Raw genomic sequence first — 21418 nt, forward strand, 5'->3', positions numbered from 1 at the left:
ACACTGCACCCTGACTGGCTTGTCTCCTCCCCGGGACCATTTTGTAAGGGGATGTCCAGTTGTCTACAGATGGCCTTTGGGTCCCCACTCTGCACTCCCCCTCATTCACAATGATATGATTTTTGTTCTTTGATGCCTGGTACCTCATCCCTTTGACACCTCATGATCACACAGGCTGGTGTGCTTCTTCTATGTGGGCTTTGTTGCTTCTGAGCTAGCTGGCTGCTTGTTTACCTTCAAGTCTTTAAGACCCTAGACGCTATATCTTTTGATAGCCGGCTCCATCAGCTTTCTTCACCACATTTGCTTATACACCCACTTTGTCTTCAGCGATCGTGTAGGGAAGGTGAGCATCATGGAAGGCCAGTTTAATAGAACCAAGTATTCTTGCATTGAGGGAGTACTTGAGTGGAGGCCCAATGTCCATCTGTACCTTAATACTAAACCTATACATATATGCAGATAAATCTATTTCCCTATCCTCATATATAAATATATTTACATATGAACATGCCTTTATTTAGACCTCTATAAATGCCCTTTGCCTCCTAGCTCTTTCCTCTATTTCCTTTTACTTTCCTTTTGTCCCACTATCATGCTCAGCCTTAATTTGGGTTTCAATAATTCCTCTCAGTTACATTACCCTTGATCATGTCATACCAGGCCTCCTGCACCCTCCTCACCACCGATTTTGATCCCTTGTTTCCTTGTCCCTGGGTTTGTTAATGCCACTATCTTTCCCCCCCACCTCCCCCTCTCCCATGTCCCCATCAGAACCGTCGGTCCCATTGTTTTCTCTTCCAGATTGTTCATCCAGCCTGTCTTATTTAGACAGACCTGCGGAGATAATAACATGCACAAAAACAAGACAGAACAAAACCAAGCCACAAAATAAAACAACAACAAAAAGCCAGTGACAAAACAAAACAAAAATGTATTCAATATGCTAAGGAAATAATCAGAGAAGCTGCATTATATGAAGAGAATTGTGACTTTAGGATGGGAAAAGACACGAATAGCTTGTAATATGCATATGCATAACCTGGCCTGCTGAGAGCGAGCACCACTTGAAGCGCTTGCTGATGAAGATCAAGGATGGCAGCCTTCTGTGTGATTACACCTCAATGTAAGGAAAACCAAAATCCCCACAGCTGGACCAATAAGTAACATCATGATGAAGAGACCAAAGACTGAAGTTGTCAAGGGTTTTGTCTTGCAAAAGTTTTTTATTTCAAGACAGACCAATTTGAAGACTGTTCAGTGAGTGGTTTCTAGCTAGATACAGTCAAATTAGGACATTTACCCCCTGTCCCTTGGCCTGCCTCCCAGGTCTGACCCTTTCCAAGGAAACTGTATTTATCTGATGTTATAATGGGCCCATTTCTATGTTCTGATTTGATCTAATCTAAGTTTTTGTGTCTTTTCTCAAGACTTAATCACTACCATTCAAATCTGATACACTTGGCAGTAGCTCGTACAACGTAATTTACAATGGTGTTTTGCAAAGAAGTTTCAAGAAGGAAAACAAAAATATAAAGGTAATGGCACCAATTATAAAGGTACAGGGGAAAATGCCATCATCTTTCATAGGAGTGATTCAGCTCAATTCTTCCAGGAACGTTTTAAATGTCTACGGAGCGTTGGTCCGTTCCTGTCACCGTTGCTAACGCGTTATGTCATAATAGGTTGCCAAGGCAGTTGTCAAACACTATGGAATAAGACACTTCCCAATCGCCCTCATTTCTGGGAGCATGTTTTCTTCGTTTTCAAGCAAGACACCATCATGGGAGACCTTTTTTCTTTATTTTGGGAAGCTGACCAACCTCCCAAACCTTTAACTTTTTACCTTCCCAACCAGGAGAATGAATGCCACAAAGATGACTCCTGCGGGACAATAGGGAGCTTCCTGCTTTGGTATTTTATCATCATCTTTGTCCTGATGTTTTTCTCGAGGACTTCTGTCTGGGTAGGATATCCTTTTTTTGTTGTTCATTTTAAAGAATATGTTTACTGTATGTCTGCAAGGTGCTCTGGCGGCACCGTGGTTAAGCAGTCCACGGCTCGCCCACAGGTCAGTGGTAAGAATCCCCGGGCTTAGGAATCAGGTGAGCCAGTTCTCTTCTGTCCTGTTGGGTTGATATGAGTCAGAATTGATTGGACATCAACAGGTTACTATATGCTAGGGATTGTCCATGAAATAAAGTCACTATATTTGATGAAACGATCCTTTTTCAAAGTTCATTTTCCAGTTAAAATACTCCAATCTTATTGTCGAGAACCTAAGCAAAGCTTTCCACGTCAGCCATCCTATTACTCAGAGATAACCCTTGTTAATGCTTTGGAGTACATTCTTCTAGGTTTTCTTTCTTTTTGTAAAATTTCCTTCCCTGCCATTTATCTCTAACTCTCTTATTTGTACACAAATTGGTATTTAATATCCTGTTTTCTTCACCATTCACACAGCACCCTTTTTTATGACTGCTATTTGTCTTGTGGTTGCATCCTCAGCTTTAAAATGTCTGCCCTTTGCGGATAGGTAGCGTGTCAGTTTGTCCACATACCATGGAATGCCAGAATCAACTTCTCTATTGGACAACCACCCCCAAATCCACCTTTGTGATCATCCTATAAAAGTTATCTTTGTATTTCTAGGTGACATGTTGTAGGGTTGGAGGAGTTTTCAAAAAGAGGCTCTGGGTGCTGTAAGATGCAGAATTAAACTCAGCAGAAGGAAAGTCATGGTCTAGACCACCCACTAGCGGGGAATAAATACCGTCCTCCTAGGAAGGGGATAGCCTATTCTTTTTATTTTATTTTATCATTTTATTAGGGGCTCATACAACTCCTATCACAATCCATACATACATCAATTGTGTAAAGCACATTTGTACACTCGTTGCCCTCATCATTCTCAAAACATTTGCTCTCCATCCAAGCCCCTACCATCAGGTCCTCACTTTTCTCCCTCCCTCCCTACTCCCCCTCCCTTCTGAACCCTTGATAATTTATAGATTATTATTTTGTCATATCTTGCCCTGTCCCACGTTTTCCTTTACCCACTTTTATGTTGTATGTCCCCCAGGGAGGAGGTCACATGTAGACCCCTGAAATCGGTTCCCCCTTTCCAACCCATCCTCCCTATGCCCTCCCAATATTGCCACTCACACCACTTGTCCTGAGGGGACCACCCACCCTGGACTGTGGTTCCAGTTCCCATCTGTACCAGTGTACATCCTCTGGTCTAGCCAAACTTGCTAGGTGTAAGGAATTTTGGGGTGCGAAACAGAACCAAAGATCCAATCGGCAAAATTTAGAAGCAGGCTTTATTGGGAGGCTTGCGGGTGGATTCAGCAACTCAGGGAATTGAGCTATTGAAACCGCACTTTGGGAAATTTAGGCTGCGGTTGTTATACCCCTGCTGGCAGGCACAGCTGGGAAGGGTCCAAGCTGGGGAGGATCTGTGCACACAGGTGCTTCAGAAGGGAGAAGTTCTTTGACCTTGTCTATATGCCAAGGACGGCTAGAGTGGAGTGTGCATATCTTCAGAAAACATCTGGCTCCAGGAATTTGAAGGTTGAGCAGGGGAGGGGGAGATCAGTGAGAGGGAGGTCAGTGAAAGGGAGGTCTATGAGAGGTGAATTCTGAGAGCCAAGCTGAAGGCACCGGATTCAAAATGGAGTCCCTTTTGCCAAGACCACGCATATCCAACTCTGCTTTATAGTGAAAAGGGGCGGAGTCAGTCTCTTCTGTAACTTCTTCCTGTGGACATGAGGACGACAAACTCATACCAGGGAGGGGATTTTAGGCAGAGTACTGGAGTGCCTGGCCTGACATAGGGTGGAGAGGCTGGTATTGCTACAGCATCATCTGGTGGACTGCTATACGGGTGATCTCGTGGAGCCGGTTTTGCAGGAGCTGGATGAGACAAGGGGCAATTAGAAGCAAAATTATAATTAAAATTATGGGTCCTAGTATGGGGGGCTAGGAAGGAGTACAGAGAAGAGTTCCACCAGGAAGAGGATTCGTCTGTTCTGAATCTGGTGTTTTGCAGCTTATGGTTTAGCTTGAGGGTCTGGACTCTAGTTTCCACAATTCCCCACTCATTGATGTAACAACAGCATTTCTCTTGGAGGAAGAGGCAAGTTCCTCCTTTTTCAGCCGTGATGAGGTCTAAAGCACAGTGGTCCTGCAAGGCAACTTGGGCAAGAGAGGTTATTTGTTTCTTCAGGGAGGCTAGAGACTCGGCAGAGGCATTGACTGCCAGCTGGAAGCGTGCGGATAACTTGTCTGCTGTCATGATAGTGTCCAAGGGTCCCGCCGCTGAGTCCTACTGCACCTGCTGCTGAGGCTAAGGAGATGCCCACTGCTATCAGGAGAAAAACTGCTCCTTTAGTACGGCAACTGTATACCTGGATGTATTTGTCCTGGAACTTAGCCGGAGTGTATGTAGTGAGCTGCGGAACCAGAGTGACGGGCAGGCACAAAGGGTAGAGGTGGAACTGATGTTCAAATGCTTAGCGAGTGTATAGTTACATCCAAAGAAAAATCCTTCTGGGCTGTTGGTGGTTTGGAGGGGATTTGGGTGACATTACATGTCTGTGGAGTAGCAAAAGGGCACTTGAGTGTTTTCTGGTTGGATGTCTAAGAAGGTTGCGGAGCAAGGACAAGTATGGAAGGTACGAAGCTAGCGGAGGAAGAGGCGAGAAAAGGAAAGGTCTTTCGTAGTAAGAGCAAGAGGTAAAAGTTGAGGCCAGGACAGCCGAAGTTCAAGTGAGAGTTTGGTGAGCTGTTGTTTTATGAGACCGTTAGCTCGCTCAACCTTACCAGGAGACTGGGGGTGGTAGGCTGCGTGGAGTTTCCAGCAGATGCCCAGTGAGGTGCTAACTGCCTGCTGCTCCTTAGATATGAAGGCTGGGCCGTTGTCCGACTGAATTGAAGCAGGCTGGCCAAAACGAGGAATGATGTCTTGAAGAAGGTGAGCAGCGACTATCCTTGCACTCTCAGGAGGTGGGAAGGGCTTCGATCCGTCCTGAAAATGTGTCAACCATACTGAGGAGATATTTCAACCACTTATGCTTTGGCATGTGGGTAAAGTCTATCTGCCAGTCCTGTCCCAGTAGGTGCCCTCGCATCTGGTGGAGCTGTTTACAAGGGTGTTGAGCTCCCTGGCTATTGGAGAGGGCACAGATGTTGCCTTTTGCATGTACTGTGTTGATAGTGCTCCACAGTCCAGTGGGGTGAAATATGGGGGTTAGAAACTTGTAGAGAGATTTTGGTCTGATGTATAGAGATTGTGAATATCGGTGATGATTGTTTCCTGTTGTAACTTTGGGAGAATGAGTAAGTTCTATTTGTGTACCCACTCTTTTCGTTGAGGAAGAGAGCAATACTGGGTGTTTTCCTGATCAGTGTAAGTTGGAGTGTAAGTAGGAGATAAAAAGCATACTGAGCGAGGAGTGGGACAGTTGTTGGGCTAAGTCAGTAACAGGATCATGTCATGTGAGTGCAAACAGGAACTTGCAGTCTGGGTGAATAGGAACAGTAAAGAAAGCATTTTGAGATGCAGGAAGGTAGAGTGGGTAGTGCTTGCAGGGATTTGGGAAAGGAGAGTGTAGGGGTTAGAGACCACAGGGGTGATGGGGACCACTGCAGCACTGATCAGGCTACAGAATAGGTAGCCCCCATACCTGCTACCTGGAGCGTGACCCTGGGCTCGCGAGGGTTACCGGAGTCAGGAGCCAGGGCCTCTTCAGTCCATAAACCCCAGCAGCTCCCTACCTTGCAGCTCTGTGCCTGGAGTTTCCTGGATCTCGGCGCCTCAGCTTTGCAGGGCCGGGGGCAGAGCCAGGGTCGGGCAGTCCGACTTCCAGTGGCCTGGCCATTTGCACCGTGGGCATGGTTTGGTAGGAGGCTTGGGATTGGGGAAAGCCTTTGCCCAGTGGCTGTTGTAGCCACATTTGAAGCAGGCTCCAGGCGGTAGGCGCTGACTCCCCTGGGGAGCACAGCGATGGATGGGATTACCTGCCGGCCTTAGGGCTGCTATCAGGACTTGGGAATGGAGCTTAACTATTTGTTGGACCCTTGCCTGGAGAGTGGCCTCAGCTGTCTCCTCTAGGGCATTAAAGACTTTAAATGCCATTTTTACCAGATCCTGTATAGGGTCTCAGGGCCCCCTCAGCCTTTTTTTAGCTTCTTTCTGATGTCAGGGGCTACTGAGAGATGAAGTGGGAGGCTAGAACAGAAGCCCCGCTCTTAGACTCTGGGTCTAAACGGGTGTATTTGGTGAGCGCCTCCTGGAGGCGGTTAAGGAAAAGAGCCGGCTTCTGCCTTTTGTGTAACTTCTCTCAGCTTGTCGTAACTAACTACTTTATTGGAGACTGTTTCCAGGCCCCTGAGGACATACCTAAGCATGAGATTTCTATTTGGGAGGTCAGACTCCCGGAAGGGTTGGTAATTCCAACCGGGGTCCTCTAGTGGGATGGCGTGAGCCCCCAGAGGGACGTCTGGATTAATGGTGTGGTCTTTGTCTGCTACCTGGCTTCCGGCCTTGGTCACCTTTGCGTATTCCTCAGAGGTTAGGGTGGAAGCGAAGATTACTTGGATGTCATGCCAGGTTAAATCATACGTTTGGGAAATATAGGTAAATTCTTTAATAAACTTAGAGGGGTCTGCCAAGAAAGAGCCCAGACGGGTTTTTATTTGTGGTAGATCCTGCAAAGAAAAAGGAACATGGGCCCGGACGAGTCCCTCCTGGCCTGCAACTTCCTCAGTGGGCAGAGGGCAGCAGGAGGGTTGTGGGAAAGAGTGTGAGCAGCTACCGGAGAGGATAGGGGAGAGCTTTTGAAATTGATTGGCGAGGATAGGGACTGGTCAGGCTGCGAGGAGGGTGGAGGGGACTGGTAAGGCGGTGAGAGCGGCACGCTGAGGAGTTCGGGTAGTTCCTCGAGAGTGGTGGGGTACTGGTTTGGGGGGGCTGTGCTAAGAGGATTTGATGGGTGGAACAGTCGCTACAGAGCTGGGGTAGGAGGGGGGAACGCAAGTCCCAAAAATCCTGCACATAGGAGACTTCAGAATCCTTACCAGTCCTCCTACTGCAATTGTCCAGGTCCCGTAGAATTGTGAAATTGAAAGTGCCAGTCGGGGGCCAATGAGACTGATTATCAAGACGATATTGAGGCCAGGCAACTTGCGAGAGAAAAACAAGCTTTTTCTTTAGCAAGGTCTGAGTTTACCCCAGGCTAGAGAAGTTTTTTAAGAGACAGCCCAGTGGAGTCAATGGGTCAATTTTGGACTGCCCAGCGCCCATGGTGCGAGAGGGAGGAGAAGACAAAGAGATTCAGCTTACAGACACCGCAGAGGTGTGAATAGGTAACACACAGCCAGGTGAAACATTCCTAGGCTAACCCTCTGAGAGTTAGTTCAGTGTGAGGGGGGGCGCCTGGCGCCTTGGTGAGAGTCAGAGGGAGTGAGCAGAGACAAGGTTTCAGCTTTCTGGTCAGCAGGTCTAGGCAGGAGACTCCCAGGCATCCCCAGTGAGTCCTGCCTAGGACGGAGGCAAAGGAGGGAGAGGGATTGACAAGACGTCTCAAAGACAATCACTCTCTGGCAGCGGCTCCTGGGGTCTGCGGAAGGAGAATTCCCGGTGTGGCCACGTCTCGGACGGGAAACTCCAGCAGAGCTCAAAAGCCGAAACCAAGCCGGAAGGGAGTGAGAGGAAGATAGAGAAAGAGTGTGGAAGAGGGAGAGAGAGAGTGCGGGAGAGAGAGAGACTCACTGGGGCAGCCGTAAACTGGTTTGAACACGTCCAAGCGTGGAATGCAAGGAGATAGGGGAGCTCTCAGGGGACCCCCAAAGGAGAGGGTAGCCACACGCCTATTCCGGGTGCCGCGCCTAAAGGTCCTGGAGATTTGGGGAGATAGGAGGGCTCTCAGGGGACCCCCAAAGGAGGGGGGGGGAGCCGTACCCCTATCTCGGGTTTCGGCACCAAGAATGTAAGGAATTTTGGGGTGCGAAACAGAAACGAAGATCCAATCGGCAAAATTTAGAAGCAGGCTTTATTGGGAGACTTGCGGGCGGATTCAGCAACTCAGGGAATTGAGCTATTGAAACCACGCTTTGGGAAATTTAGGCTGCGGTTGTTATACCCCTGCTGGCAGGCACAGCTGGGAAGGGTCCAAGCTGGGGAGGATCTGTGCACACAGGTGCTTCAGAAGGGAGAAGTTCTTTGACCTTGTCTATATGCCAAGGACGGCTAGAGTGGAGTGTGCATATCTTCAGAAAACATTCTGGCTCCAGGAGGAGCCGGCTCCAGGAATTTGAAGGTTGAGCAGGGGAGGGGGAGATCAGTGAGAGGGAGGTCAGTGAAAGGGAGGTCTATGAGAGGTGAATTCTGAGAGCCAAGCTGAAGGCACCGGATTCAAAATGGAGTCCCTTTTGCCAAGACCAGGCACTAGGTAGAATTGGGATCATGACAGTGGGTGGGGGTGAGGAAGCAGTTAGGAACTAGAGGAAAGTTGTATTTTTCATTGTTGCTACATCACACCCTGACTGGCTTGTCTCCTCCCCAAGACCCTTCTGTAAGGGGATGTCCAGTGGCCTACAGATGGGCTTTGGGTCTCCACTCCGCATTCCCCACCTCATTCACTTTGGTAAGATTTTTTGTTCTGATGATGCCTAATACCTTGACACCTTGTGATCGCACAAGCTGGTGTGCTTCTTCCATGTGGGCTTTGTTGCTTCTGAGCTAGATGGCCGCTTGTTTACCTTCAAGCCTTTAAGACCTCAGATGCTATATCTTTTGATAGCCGGGCACCATCAGCTTTCTTCGCCACATTTGCTTATGTATCCTTTTGTCTTCAGCAGTCGTATCAGAGAGGTGAGCACACAATGATATGCATTTTTGTTCTTTGATGCCTCATAACTGATCCCTTCAGCACCTCGTGGTCACACAGGCTGGTGTGCTTCTTCCATGTGGACTTTGTTGCTTCTGAGCCAGATGGCCGCTTGTTTACCTTCAAGCCTTTAAGACCCCAGAAAAGAGCCCATTCTTTAGACCTGTCTTCCTCCAATATCATGGTGGGTAACTGAGCTCTTCTAAGTTGCTGGCTTGGAATCCAGACTGGCCATTAATCCTGGGCTGCTGATTAATCAAACCACCATCACTTAGCATTACAGCCAGAACCCTGGCCTGGCAAGGATCAGCTAGACTGAATGCTCTATATCACCCCAAGACGGAGAGGGGAAGATTTGCAATGCCTATGGAGCTGGATAAGCAAGAGTTCTCCCCCTCTTCCCCAAGAATGAGATTCTGCCAAAGTCCTAAAGGCTTCTCAAGGCACATACTCTGCCAAAGGCAGATTTTAAAATAGCGATAGCTTATGGGCAACTGAGCCACCCTAGCTAAGTATATTGAATTTGTTGAACCTGGCAGGAAAAGCTCCTTTAGAAAATTAACCCAAAATTGAAATTGATCACAGGCCATTTCCTCATGAACCCACTTGGGAGGTCTCAGCTCTTCCTGGGCTTTCTTGCTCACCTCAGCTCTTTGGAGTCACGGATCCCCAAGCTGCAAGGACCGCAGGCGAACAGGTGGGCCTGCGTCCTCTCTGTAGACAGTAAGGTGGCCCTAGAGGGTCAGTGGCAAAAAGGCAGACCTTCCAGCAGACAGGTTGACAGCGCCGCTGCCACAGAGGGCTCAGACATAGCAGTGAGTGTGAGAACAGTGCAGGCCCCGGAAGAATTTCATTCTGTTGTCCAGAGCGTCACCTGGAGTCAGATGTGACTCCATGTGACCTAAACGTGACACTGTTATCCCCCCTTTCTGTCAATTGAAAAAGCCCCCCAGAAATTCAATGACTTGTTTAATGTCATACGACGGATTTGTAGCAGATTGGAGAGTAGCCCCCGTCCCACTCCTGTATGGTTTGTTTGCTTGGAAGCCTCGTTTGAAATGTTGAATTACATCTAGTCAGTGTGGATCAGAACCTTAATTATCTGAGAGGTTTCGGCTTTCACCTTGCGTCCTGATGGCGGCTTCAATCAGCTGGACTGCTTCTTCTCAAGGGTCCCAGATTTGAAATCTGAGCCCACAGTGGGTTAGTCAAGAAGGATGGAATTTTCCCTTCACTTTGAACTCCATTTTCTCTGCTAAACTATGAGCCTTTATTTACAAATCTTGAAGTGATGACAGCAATGTGATGGAAATGTGGTGGTGATTATCCTCAAGCGTGGAGCACCCCAATTTCCTCTGGGTGTGCTACTTTCTAAGATGCACTTACCCCTTTGCATTCACAGACTTTAAACACCGCGTGTGTGTTTATTTAGACTGCCGGTGGTGGTATTTTTCCAGAGAATGCTAGTCGGACCGCCCTCCCCGCCCCTGCCCCTTTTGCATGTGGAAGTGTAACTTCGGAGGCAGTGAGTGGTTTAGTGAACTCATAGAGCTATTTAGCGGCAGAAGAGAGGCAACCATGCTACCTGTTAAGTCTCCTATAGCCCAACTCTCTACGCTGCCCTTTGAGGGTGGGGGCGGGGGTGGGTAGAGGTGGTACTGCTGTTTTTCCAACCAACCAAGCCACATGCAAAGACAGCTGATAACATGCGTTGGGTGCCCGCAGTTCGTATGATTTCACCGAGCTTGATGCACCCATTCTGGGCACTGGACATGGCATCAGCTGTGGAAACTTGCCGTCAGGGGTGATGTCTACGTCCCACAGGTGGTGAACACCTCCCCTCCCCATTACAAAAGTGTGCTGTCCAATCGGTGCCAACTGTATGTACAACAGAACAGAACCCTGCCCGGTCTTGTGCCAGCCTCACACTCGTTCTGATGTGTGAGCCCGTCAGTGCAGACACCGTGTCAGGCCACCGTGTTGAAAGTCTTCCTCTTTGTTTCTGCCACGCCACTTTCCAAGCGCGACGTCCTTCTTCTCCAAGCTTCTCGCCATCTTTGCCTCTAAGGAGAATTCTGGCTGTACTTCTTCCAAAGCAGATTTGTGTTTTTTTCTTTTGGCAACCCACAGTACTTTCAATATTCTGTACCAAGAGTATGATTCAGATGCATTCATTCTTGTTCAGTCTTCCTTCTTCCAAATACAACGCTCACATGCATGTGAGGTGATTGAAAAGTCTGGCTTACCTTCCTGCCCAAAGTCACCTCCCTGCTTTCCAGCACTCAAGGAAACAGCAGATTCACCGAGTTCAATGCCTTGTTTGATACCTTGCTTGCTGCTTCTATGAGCATTGATTGCGGATCCAAGCAAGAAGAAACCCTTCATAGCTTCCATTTGTTTTCTCTGTTAATCATGATGCTTCCTACTGGTCCAGTGGTGAGGATTTTTGTTTTCTTTACATTGAAGTGTAATGCATCCTGAAGGCTGCCCTCCTTGATCTTCATCAGCAAGAGCTTCCAGCCCTCCTCATGGTCAGCAAGAAAGGCCGTGTCATCTACATGTCACAGGTTGTTAATACACCTTCCTTCAAACCCGATGCCACATTCCTCTACATATAACCCAGCTTCTCGGATGATTTGCTCAGCACACAGATTGACTAAGTATGGTGAAAGGATACAACCCTGATGTACATCTTTCCTGATTTTAAACCATGCGCGGTGCCCCTGTTCTTCTTGCACGACTGCCTCTTGTTCTGTGTACAGGCTCTTCGTGATCACAAGGTAGTGTCCTGAGATTCCCATTCTTCTCAACACTGTCCAGTTTGTTATGGTCCACACAGTCAGATGCCTCAGTATGGACAATAAAACTCAAGTAAATATCTTTTGGGTATCCTCTGCTTTCAGCCAATGATAACCCATGTTCCACATCCTCTTCTGAATCCAGCCTGAACCCCTGGCAGCAACCTGTAACTGCTGCAACTGTTGTTGGATGATCTTCAGCAACATTTTACTTGCATGTGACACTAATGATATTGTCCTATAACTGGAGCATTCTGTTGGGTCACCTTTCTTTGGAATGAGTACAAATATGGATCTCTTCCAGTCAGTTGGCCAAGTAGTTATCTTAGAAATTTCCTGGCATAGACCAGTGCATCATCAGCTTGTTGAAATATTTCCATTGGTATTTCATCAATTCCTGGAGCCTTGTTTTTGGCTAATGCTTTTAATACAGCTTTAATGTCTTCCTCTACTACCCTTGGTCCTTGCTCATATGCTGTCTCTTGAAATGGTTGGATGTCGACTTGTTCTTTTTGGTACAGTGGACTCTGTGTATTCTTTCTGTCTTCTTTCGATACTTCCTGCATCATCCAATATTTGGCCCATAGAATCTTTCATTATTGCAAATAAGTCTTTGCACATTCCATTATAATATTTGACCTGTTTTTCTTGAGCTGCCCTTTGAGATTTTCTACTCAGCTCTTTGACTTCATCACTTTGTCCACATGCCTTAGCTACTCTATGATTGAGCAAGTTTCAGAATCTCTTCTGACATCCGTGCTGTTCTGATTTTTCTTTCCTGTCTTCTCAATGACCTATTGCTTTCTTCATGTATGGTGTTCTTGATTTCACCCCACAGCTCTTAGGTCTTCAATGTGTCGATCTGCTCTTAAGATGTTCTTGGAATTAAGGTGTAATAGACGCAGGGTCATATTTTGGCTCTCGTGGACTTGTTTAATTTTCTTCACCTTCAAATTGAACTTACATCTGAGCAATTGAGGTTTGTTCCACTGTCCATCCCTGGACTGGTTTAGCTGCTAATACTGAGCTTCTCCATCGTCTTCCCACAGACATAGTCAATTTGATGTCTGTGTGTTCCATCTGGAGAAGTCCATGTGTACAGTCTTGTGTTGTTGAAAAAAGGTATTTTCCATGAAGAAGTCTTTGGTCTTGCAAAATTCTATCATGCCGTCTCGAGCTTCATTTGGATTGATTGGGTTTCCTTGAATATAGATAATCCTGTCACCAGGGACATTATGCTTCACGATAGCTCTTCAAATGTCCTTCTCCACAATGCGTGCGACAGCATTCCTCTCGAGTCCGTCATTCCTAGTACAGTAAGCCATATGCTTCTCCGATTCAAAATGCCCCAAACCAGTCCGTTTCAGCACACTCATAATGCCTAGAATGTCGATTTTTGTGCACTCCATTTCCGTTTTTGCCATCTTACAATTTTCTGAGAGTCATACTTTGTACATCCCAAGATGATTAGTAATTAATTTTTGCAGCTGATTCTTCTCATGTTAAGCTGTGTCCATCAGCCAATAAAGGTCCAGAAGATTTGACTTCCACAGGCCTAACTCCATCCATGTCAGTATGCTTGACTGTGCTTTGAGAAGGTAGCTCTTCCTCAGTCATATTTTGAGTGCCCTTTGACCTGTGGCTAATACCTCTGAAGTGGGCCTCCCACCCCTTCTTCGTAGCCTGTTTTTAGTCTGGAAGCTCCGCAGACACCTGTTCTCTTTGGGCGGCCCTGCTGGCGTTTGGAATATCCATGACCTCGCTTCCAGCATCCCAGCAACACTCAAGCCACCACCGTATGACAAACTGGCAGAGAAGTGGTGGTGGGGAGTAAGAGGAGAGAAAATCCCATTCAAAGAATTGAACAGAAATAATGAGAGATTACAGAAAACAAACCAGCTATTCCTTTTTGAGGGTGTAGCAACAATGATATGAAAACTTTGAGTTCTTTTTAAAATGCTTTTAAAAAAGTTATTGGGGGTTGGGGGGCAGGGGAGAGACAGCAGCCCCATTCTAAAGGCTGCAGGCTTCAGTGCATCCTCTTGGGAAACCTTGAAGCACAGACTTCCAGTGACACCCAGCAGCACGACTACCACGCTCCTAACCTGCAGAAATGATCGAAGGGGGAAATATCTTTATGGGTGAATGAAGAAAAAGACACAGAACAAAGGGGGGTGGAAGAGCAGTGAGTGAGTTTGGGAAACAAGTGTTATCTCCAGAATCGTGTTCCTGGAAGAGGGAACGATAGAGCTTGGGCATTTCAGGCAGGGGCTGTTGTCCAGTGGGAATCAATGTAGTTTATCTTGGGGAAGTCTCTTGGTTGCTTTGGATGTGTGTATGTAAAATTATGAATTCATATTCATCATAATTGTTAAGATAAAAACACATGGATAATGCAAAATAAATAACAGTAAAAAGAGAAAGAACGAAAGTCATTTGGGGCAGGGAAGGAGCCTTGGCGGGCAGTTGAGAGCTGCTCCTTGACCTTGGGAGAAAGATGGGGTTCTCTTTCTGGACAGACTTACAGTCTCAGAAACACAAAGGGCTTCTACTCTGTCCTATAGGGACGCTGGGAGTCAGATTTAACTTGAAGGCAGTGAGTTTGGTGTTGTGTTTTGGGGGCTGGGAGGGAGCTTAAGCATTTTTAATATAAGCGGTATGGAGATTATTATGAAATCATTATGTTTATCAAACTAACATTTTAAGCGGTGGGATTAAGTTTGGTTTTAGTTCATAAACCCCAAAGCTGGCTATTGTTAGGTGTTATCAGGGGGAGTTGGGCTCTGAGCTCCTCCATGTGTGCAAGGTAGAACTGGCCCACAAGATTTTCAAAGTTGTGACTTTTTCATGAGCGGAGTTAATGGCAGCTAACAATCATAGTCACGTTTAGGTAAAAGAAGCCCAGAAGCGTAATTCATAATAACCACAGTAACAGTCGTTTGAAACCACCAGCTGCTCTTTGAGCAAGAGGGGCTTTCTACTCCTGTAAAGAGTTACAGTCTTGGAAACCCACCGGGGCAGTTCTACCCTGTCCTGTAAGGTCGCTGTGGATTGGAATCAACTCGATGGCAGTGAGTTTGGTTGTTGACTAATGTTCAGGCTTATAAATGTGATCTTTTAGGAGTCATCTTCTGACACACTGCATTGAAAATATCCAAGGCCCCTCCTAAAGAACTCTTTAAACAGAGATAGCCTAAGAGAGGACTCAGCATTTTCAGAGAACGGTTGCTATGACCCGAAAAGGCAGAGATGTCTGTTAGAGAAGCTTGCCTGCCATTGTAGAAATCAAATTTTACCAGAGATCCGAGTAGTAGTCCTGAAGACCCAAGCATGAGTCCCCCCACCTCTAATTGTGGACAATTGGAAACATTGGAAGGAAAAACCCAAACCCAAGCCCAGACCCACTGCTCCATTACTAAGAGCCAAGCTTTGCTAACTGTGAGCATTTCTCCAGGTCTCTTTTGTCTTTTCAAATGTTTCGTTAAATTGAGGTCATGTGGCGTAATAAATTTGCATCCTGAATCTTACCTTCCTGTCCTAGCATTAATTTTATAATGCTATAGCATTCTTTCATACTAATTTTTATGACCACACTCATCTGGCTGTAGTCTAATTTACTTAGCCGTTGCCCACTTCTGAATTTTATGCTGGCCTACATTTTAAATTATGTCGTGATAAATATTTCTCTGGGTGATTATTCCCTGATGATAGGTAGATACCCTGAAGAACTGTGTGTCAGGGATGCTATGAAAGTTTCTAAAGAGCTTAATACACACGTGTAAAGAGTGACTTGGCGTGTGTACCTTTTTCTACAATAATTTTCTGAGAATTTGACAGATGCGCTTATGGAATTTGGGAGCAGAATGTTTGAAATGATATCTATTCAAAGAAGGCTGCTCATTCTGGTTACCTATTTACAGACAGAACATTATGGTTACATTTCACACACAGAAAGCATTCTTAAGGGGCTGGGAGATCCTAATTACACAAATGCGGGCAAGGATCTTGAAAGCATGCATCTCTTGGATCCGACATCTTACTTAAAGAGCTCTCAGTAGTGTGACTTGATTAAGCGATTTTTAAAAAAAAGTAATTTCAAGTAATCTGGAATATTATCAGATTTGTTCATAGACCAAATTGCTGCATAAAATAAACGGGTCCAGGGAAGCTTCATAACCGGTGGTACCGTGTTGATAGTATTTTTCCTCAAGACCTTATTGTAATTTGCTTGGTTCAAAATATTTGGGTAGTTTCCACCGTCTAGGCTTTGGTCTTGCTAAAAGGCAATTGAAGGGGGCCCCTACAGACAGAAACACAATAAATAATTATCGAATGGCAGCAAATGTTTAAAATTAGACATTGTTGATGAGCCTGCGGCAATAATGTTTAACAAGTACACATTAACGAAAAACAACCAACTGGGACTCGCCGTGACTAATCTGTATTTCCAACACAGATGTCTGAGAAAAATAAACGGGAAGAAGATAGCGGGACAAGCACTTCAGCAAGTAAAGGTGAGAACTAGTGAGTCTTTGGTCTTGGGCTGTGATGAGAGGCTTCCAACAGGTGGAAGAAAATGTAACAGGTCTCCACAACCATTTGGGAGGCCCCTCGTGAGGACTCACTGTGGAAAGCCAGCTCTCCACATCTGCACAGGCTTGTGGGGTGAACTCTCTGCTCACTAGGAGTCAATGTCCACTTCATGTCCCGTGACTGCAGATGACAACGGTGCAGAGCTGCCAGGGGACATAACTGACTGTAGGCAGAGTTCAAGTTCACTGTCATTTCCCAGCATTCTACCATTACAGAACTCTCCTACCCCTGTACTAAGAGCTGCATGCATCATCTTCTTCAATACTTTGAGTGAAATATTTGTTTGGTTTAGAAATGACTTCCGGAAATAAGTTTGACTCATAGTTTGAAGACTTTCTAGGTTCTATAAGAAGTTGTGACTCCTTTCCAGATTCCACTGCTTTTGATCAGGATCGATCGATTGATTCCTTGATTAAAACATTCAGTGATGGGAACTGGCACTGCCCATCTCCTCTGGTCTCATAGTTAATGGCTGTTTGGCTCATTTAGTAAAGAACATTTGCCGGGAGCAATGTGGTCTTTTCTCCACCCCCCCAACAGTTTTATTGGCACATAATTTATGTATCATGCAATTCACTCTTTCAATCATATCGAGGCCCTAAGCTCGACCAAGCACAAGGAACTGAGTTATGTCCTTGCCAGGAGGTCAGAGCCACATAGGACCCGATCCTGGTTTCCAAAAGATGTTCCATTTAGCTGAAGGATGAAGGCATAAGTCCCTACCAAGTATAGTAAGAACAGGTGAACAAAGGCATGATATTGGAAGGGGTGCAGTTCCTTGGGGGTGACGTGATCAGAGCAGGTGGGGGCCCAGGTGGCAGATAGGAGATGGCTTTCCTGGAGTGTACTCTTGAGGACAATGGGGGGGGCACCGGAAGGTTTCCATAGCAGAGGAGTGATAGGCGAGATCTGTATTTAGGGAAAGATGACAATAAGAAAAAGTCCACACCCCAAGGCATTTTCTTCACAGGGAATTTTTATTTGTTGAGTTGTTTCTGCCGCTCACTCTAACTTCCTCTGGGCCACATTTCCTTGATAATTTTTCTTGTTTTACTGTTGTTGTCGAGACTGTACACCATGGAACATGCACCAATAGTTCCTCATGCCCAGTTCAGCGGCATCGACTACATTCTCTTTTGGCGAGCTTTTCAAGAATGATGTCGACAGTGATACTGAAGCATGGAAGCTTAGTGAGTCTTGAACCTAAATCAATGGTGATGGAGCACTGCGGGTCCAGCGAGTGACACTGGGAACGCACTGTGAGGAATGTAACCGATGCCATTGAGTCATACTCGTAGAAGTGATGAATGGGTGTGTGTTCAAGTGTGCTTATTTTCACTAGAATTAAAGCAAAACAAAAACTCTCCCCTCCTCCCCAAAACAACCTCAAAGCAATGCTGTACCAGTAATGCTGAACAGCGCCTCTCTGGAATGCATGCGTGTGTGTATTACATATGTTTAGTACATTTTTCACTCACATGTAGTGGCTACTGACATGACATGTTTGAAGGCCACCTGCATTCATTAATATGTTCTCTGTCACTTTCTGCAGCCTAGACCATCAAAGTCACACATCGCGTTCACATTTTGAGTGTTTGCTGATTTTCGTGATGCAGGTATTCCACCAAGGTGGATTTCAGGTTTTACCAACATGACGTTTCTGGACATGGAACTGGGACGGCATATGTAGCAGCTCACTGCTGTGGAGATTTCCCACCATCCAGATAAACCCTTCCAACAGGAGTTCCAAGTGGCGTGGTGATTACATGTTGGGCTGCTGTCCCCAAAGTCAGTAGTTCGAAACAACCACATGCTCCTCCGGAAAAAGATGAGGCTTTTCTACTTCTGTCAAGAATTACAGCCTCAAAAACCCACAGGGGCAGTTCTCCCTTGCTCTGCAGGCTCACCACAAGTTAGACTCGATTCGATGGCAGTAAGCTGGAGTATTTGAGACACAACAGACAGAAATAACCTCAAGAGCATAAATCATAACCAAATAAAGGCAACTCGTTAGAAAATCATGGGTCTGATGTATAGTAACTTCATTTTTTAAATAAATCATTTTATTGGTGGCTCATACAACTCTTATCACAATCCATGCATACACCCATTGTGTCAAGCACATTTGGACATTTGTTGCCATCATCATTCTCAAAACATTTTCTTTCTACTTGAGTCCTTGGTTATAAGCTCCTCATTTTGCTCCCTCCCTCTCTCCCTCCCTCCCTCATGAACCCTTGATCCTTTATAAATTATTATTATTTTTACATATCTTATACTGTCCTATGTCTCCCTTCCCCACTTTTCTGTTGTCCGTCCCTCCAGGAAGGGGGTTATATGTAGATCATTGTGATCAGTTCCCTCTTTCTCCTCCACCTTCCTCTTACCCTCCTGGTATCTCTACTCTCATTATTGGTCCTGAGGGGTTTATCTGCCCTGGATTCCCTGTGTTTCCAGCTCTAATCTGTACCAGAGTACATCCTCTGGTCTAGCCAGATTTGTAAAGTAGAATTGGGATCATGATAGTTGGGGGGGGGCATTAAAGAACTAGAGGGAAATTGTATGTTTCATCGGTGCTACACTGCACCCTGACTGGCTTGTCTCCTTCCCACAACCCTTCCGTAAGGGGATGTCCAGTTGCCTACAGATGGGCTTTGGGTCTCCATGCCGCGCTCCTCTCATTCACACTAATATGATTTTTTGTTCTTTGATGCCTGATGCCTGATACCTGATTCTATCCACACCTCATAATCATACAGGCTGGTGTGCTTCTCCCATGTGAGCTTTGTTGCTTCTGAGTTAGATGGCCGCTTGTTTCTCTTCAAGCCTTTAAGACCCAGATGCTATATCTTTTGATAGTTGGGCACCATCAGCTTTCTTCATCATATTTGCTTATGCACCCAACTTCATTTTTAGTACACTGTTTTTATATAATTTTTAATAATCATGCTTTAATAGCTGCCCATATAATTCCTGAAGCTTTTGACAACCAGCTCTTGTAAGGTGGTTCAGGGCAGCTTCTGCACAACACTGCACAGAGAGATGCATTTTAGTTTACTGCCACCTAAATCAAATTCGTATTACACCTGAATCCTCAAAATTTCGGTGCAAAGGGGGAAAAAACTTTTCTGAAATAGTTTGGGATCTTTCCCTTATGACCTTATATCACAGTCCACAAAATTTCTAAAGTGATGGTGTCAAGCCCTTCCCTATCCCACCACTCTGTGGACAGTGGGGTGTGGTGCTGGACAATGCAGTCAGGTGCCAGCCCTGAAGAGGACAGAGGAAAAGCGTTGACTGGGCAAATGGCCATTGAGAGTAAACTCACCTGCCCCATGGGATTTGGTCGCCAAGAATGTACCTAACTTGTTGATTTGTTTCATTGCTTTTTAGATAGTAAAGAAACTTCCTTTAAGCCCCACAGCAAAAATGTTATCTGGGACTCTCTGAAAACAATGAAGAAAGGCAAGCATATCCAACTGACTCCCGTCACTGACTCAGAAGTGGCTTTGGTTAATGCCTACCTTGAACGAAGACGAGCCAGGCGACACTCTCATTTCAACCAGAGGGACCAGATCCATACGGGCAGTGACACTACTGACGGTGACAGTGAAGACACCAACTCTGGATCCTCTTCGTGGAAGGAGAGCGCACGGGAACACCAGCCATCACCAGCCAGTGTCAGGAGGAGGAGAACAACGCAGAGGCCGAAGAATCAGGGAAGTCCTCCGATCCGGGAAAGGCCCTGCCTCCATTGTAAGGCCCTCAGAACCAATGAGTGGTTGGCACGCCATTTCCTGACTGATTCTTCAGCAACGACCCCCAAGAAGGGAGGGGTGCCAGAGGAAAATTCTATCGTTGACATTAGCACCAAATTCAGTAAAATTTGAGTTTTACCAACTCTACTCGAAGCCAAATGAAAGAGATGAATAAAATGCGACACCACCAGAAATCTAGGTGAGGAGGCTTTTACATTAAAATCTCTCCGCCCACAACTGCACTTGGAACCCTGGAGGTAGAAAGGTCAGCCAAATCTTGGGCCCCAAGCAGGGTGGTGAATTTGTTCTGGGCATCATTGGAGCATCAATGCTCTTCACTAACTCTGATGTTTACTCAAAAGAGGGCGCAGGGCAGATATTTTGTGTCTTTTCATGTATGTATTTTGTTTACGTCTGCAATGCAAACAAGGGACTTCTTTGAAAATATATGATTTCTATTGAGAAATGATTTACATTTACTCCTCTATTTCGATGATCTGACTCAAGGAGCCCATTGGGTGAAGTTAGTTGGAATAGATGCCAACAGATGGTGCAAACAGTCTGCTTCAAACTATGAACCTGCTCGGTGGTTCCTGGCAATCTGCTTCCCTCAGACCATGGTCAAGAAAGCCCAGGGAGCATCTCCGCTCCGTAGCCCATGAGGTTTCCAGGAGTTGACGGCAACGGGTTAGTTGGAGTAGAATGACCCATCCTCTCTACTGTCATGTTTCCTAGGTGATTACAGGGATGTATTGCTACATACATGTCAGCATGGTCCTGGGGAGGAGGAGGAGACAGAGAAGCTGGAATAAGACTTGACTCCTAGAGACCAGGGAGGGGAGACCATCTGAACCACGAGGACAGCTGGACTGTGGACCATCCACAGTTGTTGTTCAAAGGTCACAGCAAGGTGACCAGAACTCAGGAATGGTTGGCGCTGATTTTTTTTTTCTTTCAGTGAAGTGGTGGACCCAGGTGTGGGGCATTTAGGCTGGCCTAAGCTGATGGGTGGCCATTCTGCAGACCCTTCTGCGCATGGCCGCAGCCCTGGGGGATGCAAAACAAGGACATGCTGTAGCAGCAGGAACACTAGTCCCTGGGCTAGAATTCAAAAGAGGATAAAAGTCTTGGGAAAGGACTGAGTCTTCTGCATAGGATTAAGACGGAACCCTAAAACAAAGCACCAAGTCTTTGGTGGGACACAAAAAGGGATGGGGAGAGAGACCAGAGGCGACAACATTCAAAAGTCAGACCCTGATCTCAACAGAGAGACCTGGGTGCAACCTGGGAACCCAGCCACTGGACCCAGGCCACTAGAATCCAGGATGTGGGGTGAGGTCTCTTAGCTTATGTGTGGGGACTTCGCCTTACTCAAATG

General features: G+C 46.2%; 1 protein-coding gene across 1 annotated transcript; it reads left to right on the plus strand.

The window, feature by feature from the left end:
- Nucleotides 1-1783: 1783 nt before the first annotated feature.
- On the plus strand, nt 1784-20172 carry SSMEM1 (serine rich single-pass membrane protein 1). Its single transcript, XM_075557391.1, has 3 exons — nt 1784-1966; nt 16146-16203; nt 19676-20172. The coding sequence occupies exons 1-3, from the start codon at nt 1784-1786 to the stop codon at nt 20170-20172; spliced, it is 738 nt and encodes a 245-aa protein (XP_075413506.1).
- Nucleotides 20173-21418: the final 1246 nt, after the last annotated feature.

Source organism: Tenrec ecaudatus, chromosome 9, assembly GCF_050624435.1.
Source record: "Tenrec ecaudatus isolate mTenEca1 chromosome 9, mTenEca1.hap1, whole genome shotgun sequence".
NCBI lineage: Eukaryota > Metazoa > Chordata > Mammalia > Afrosoricida > Tenrecidae > Tenrec > Tenrec ecaudatus.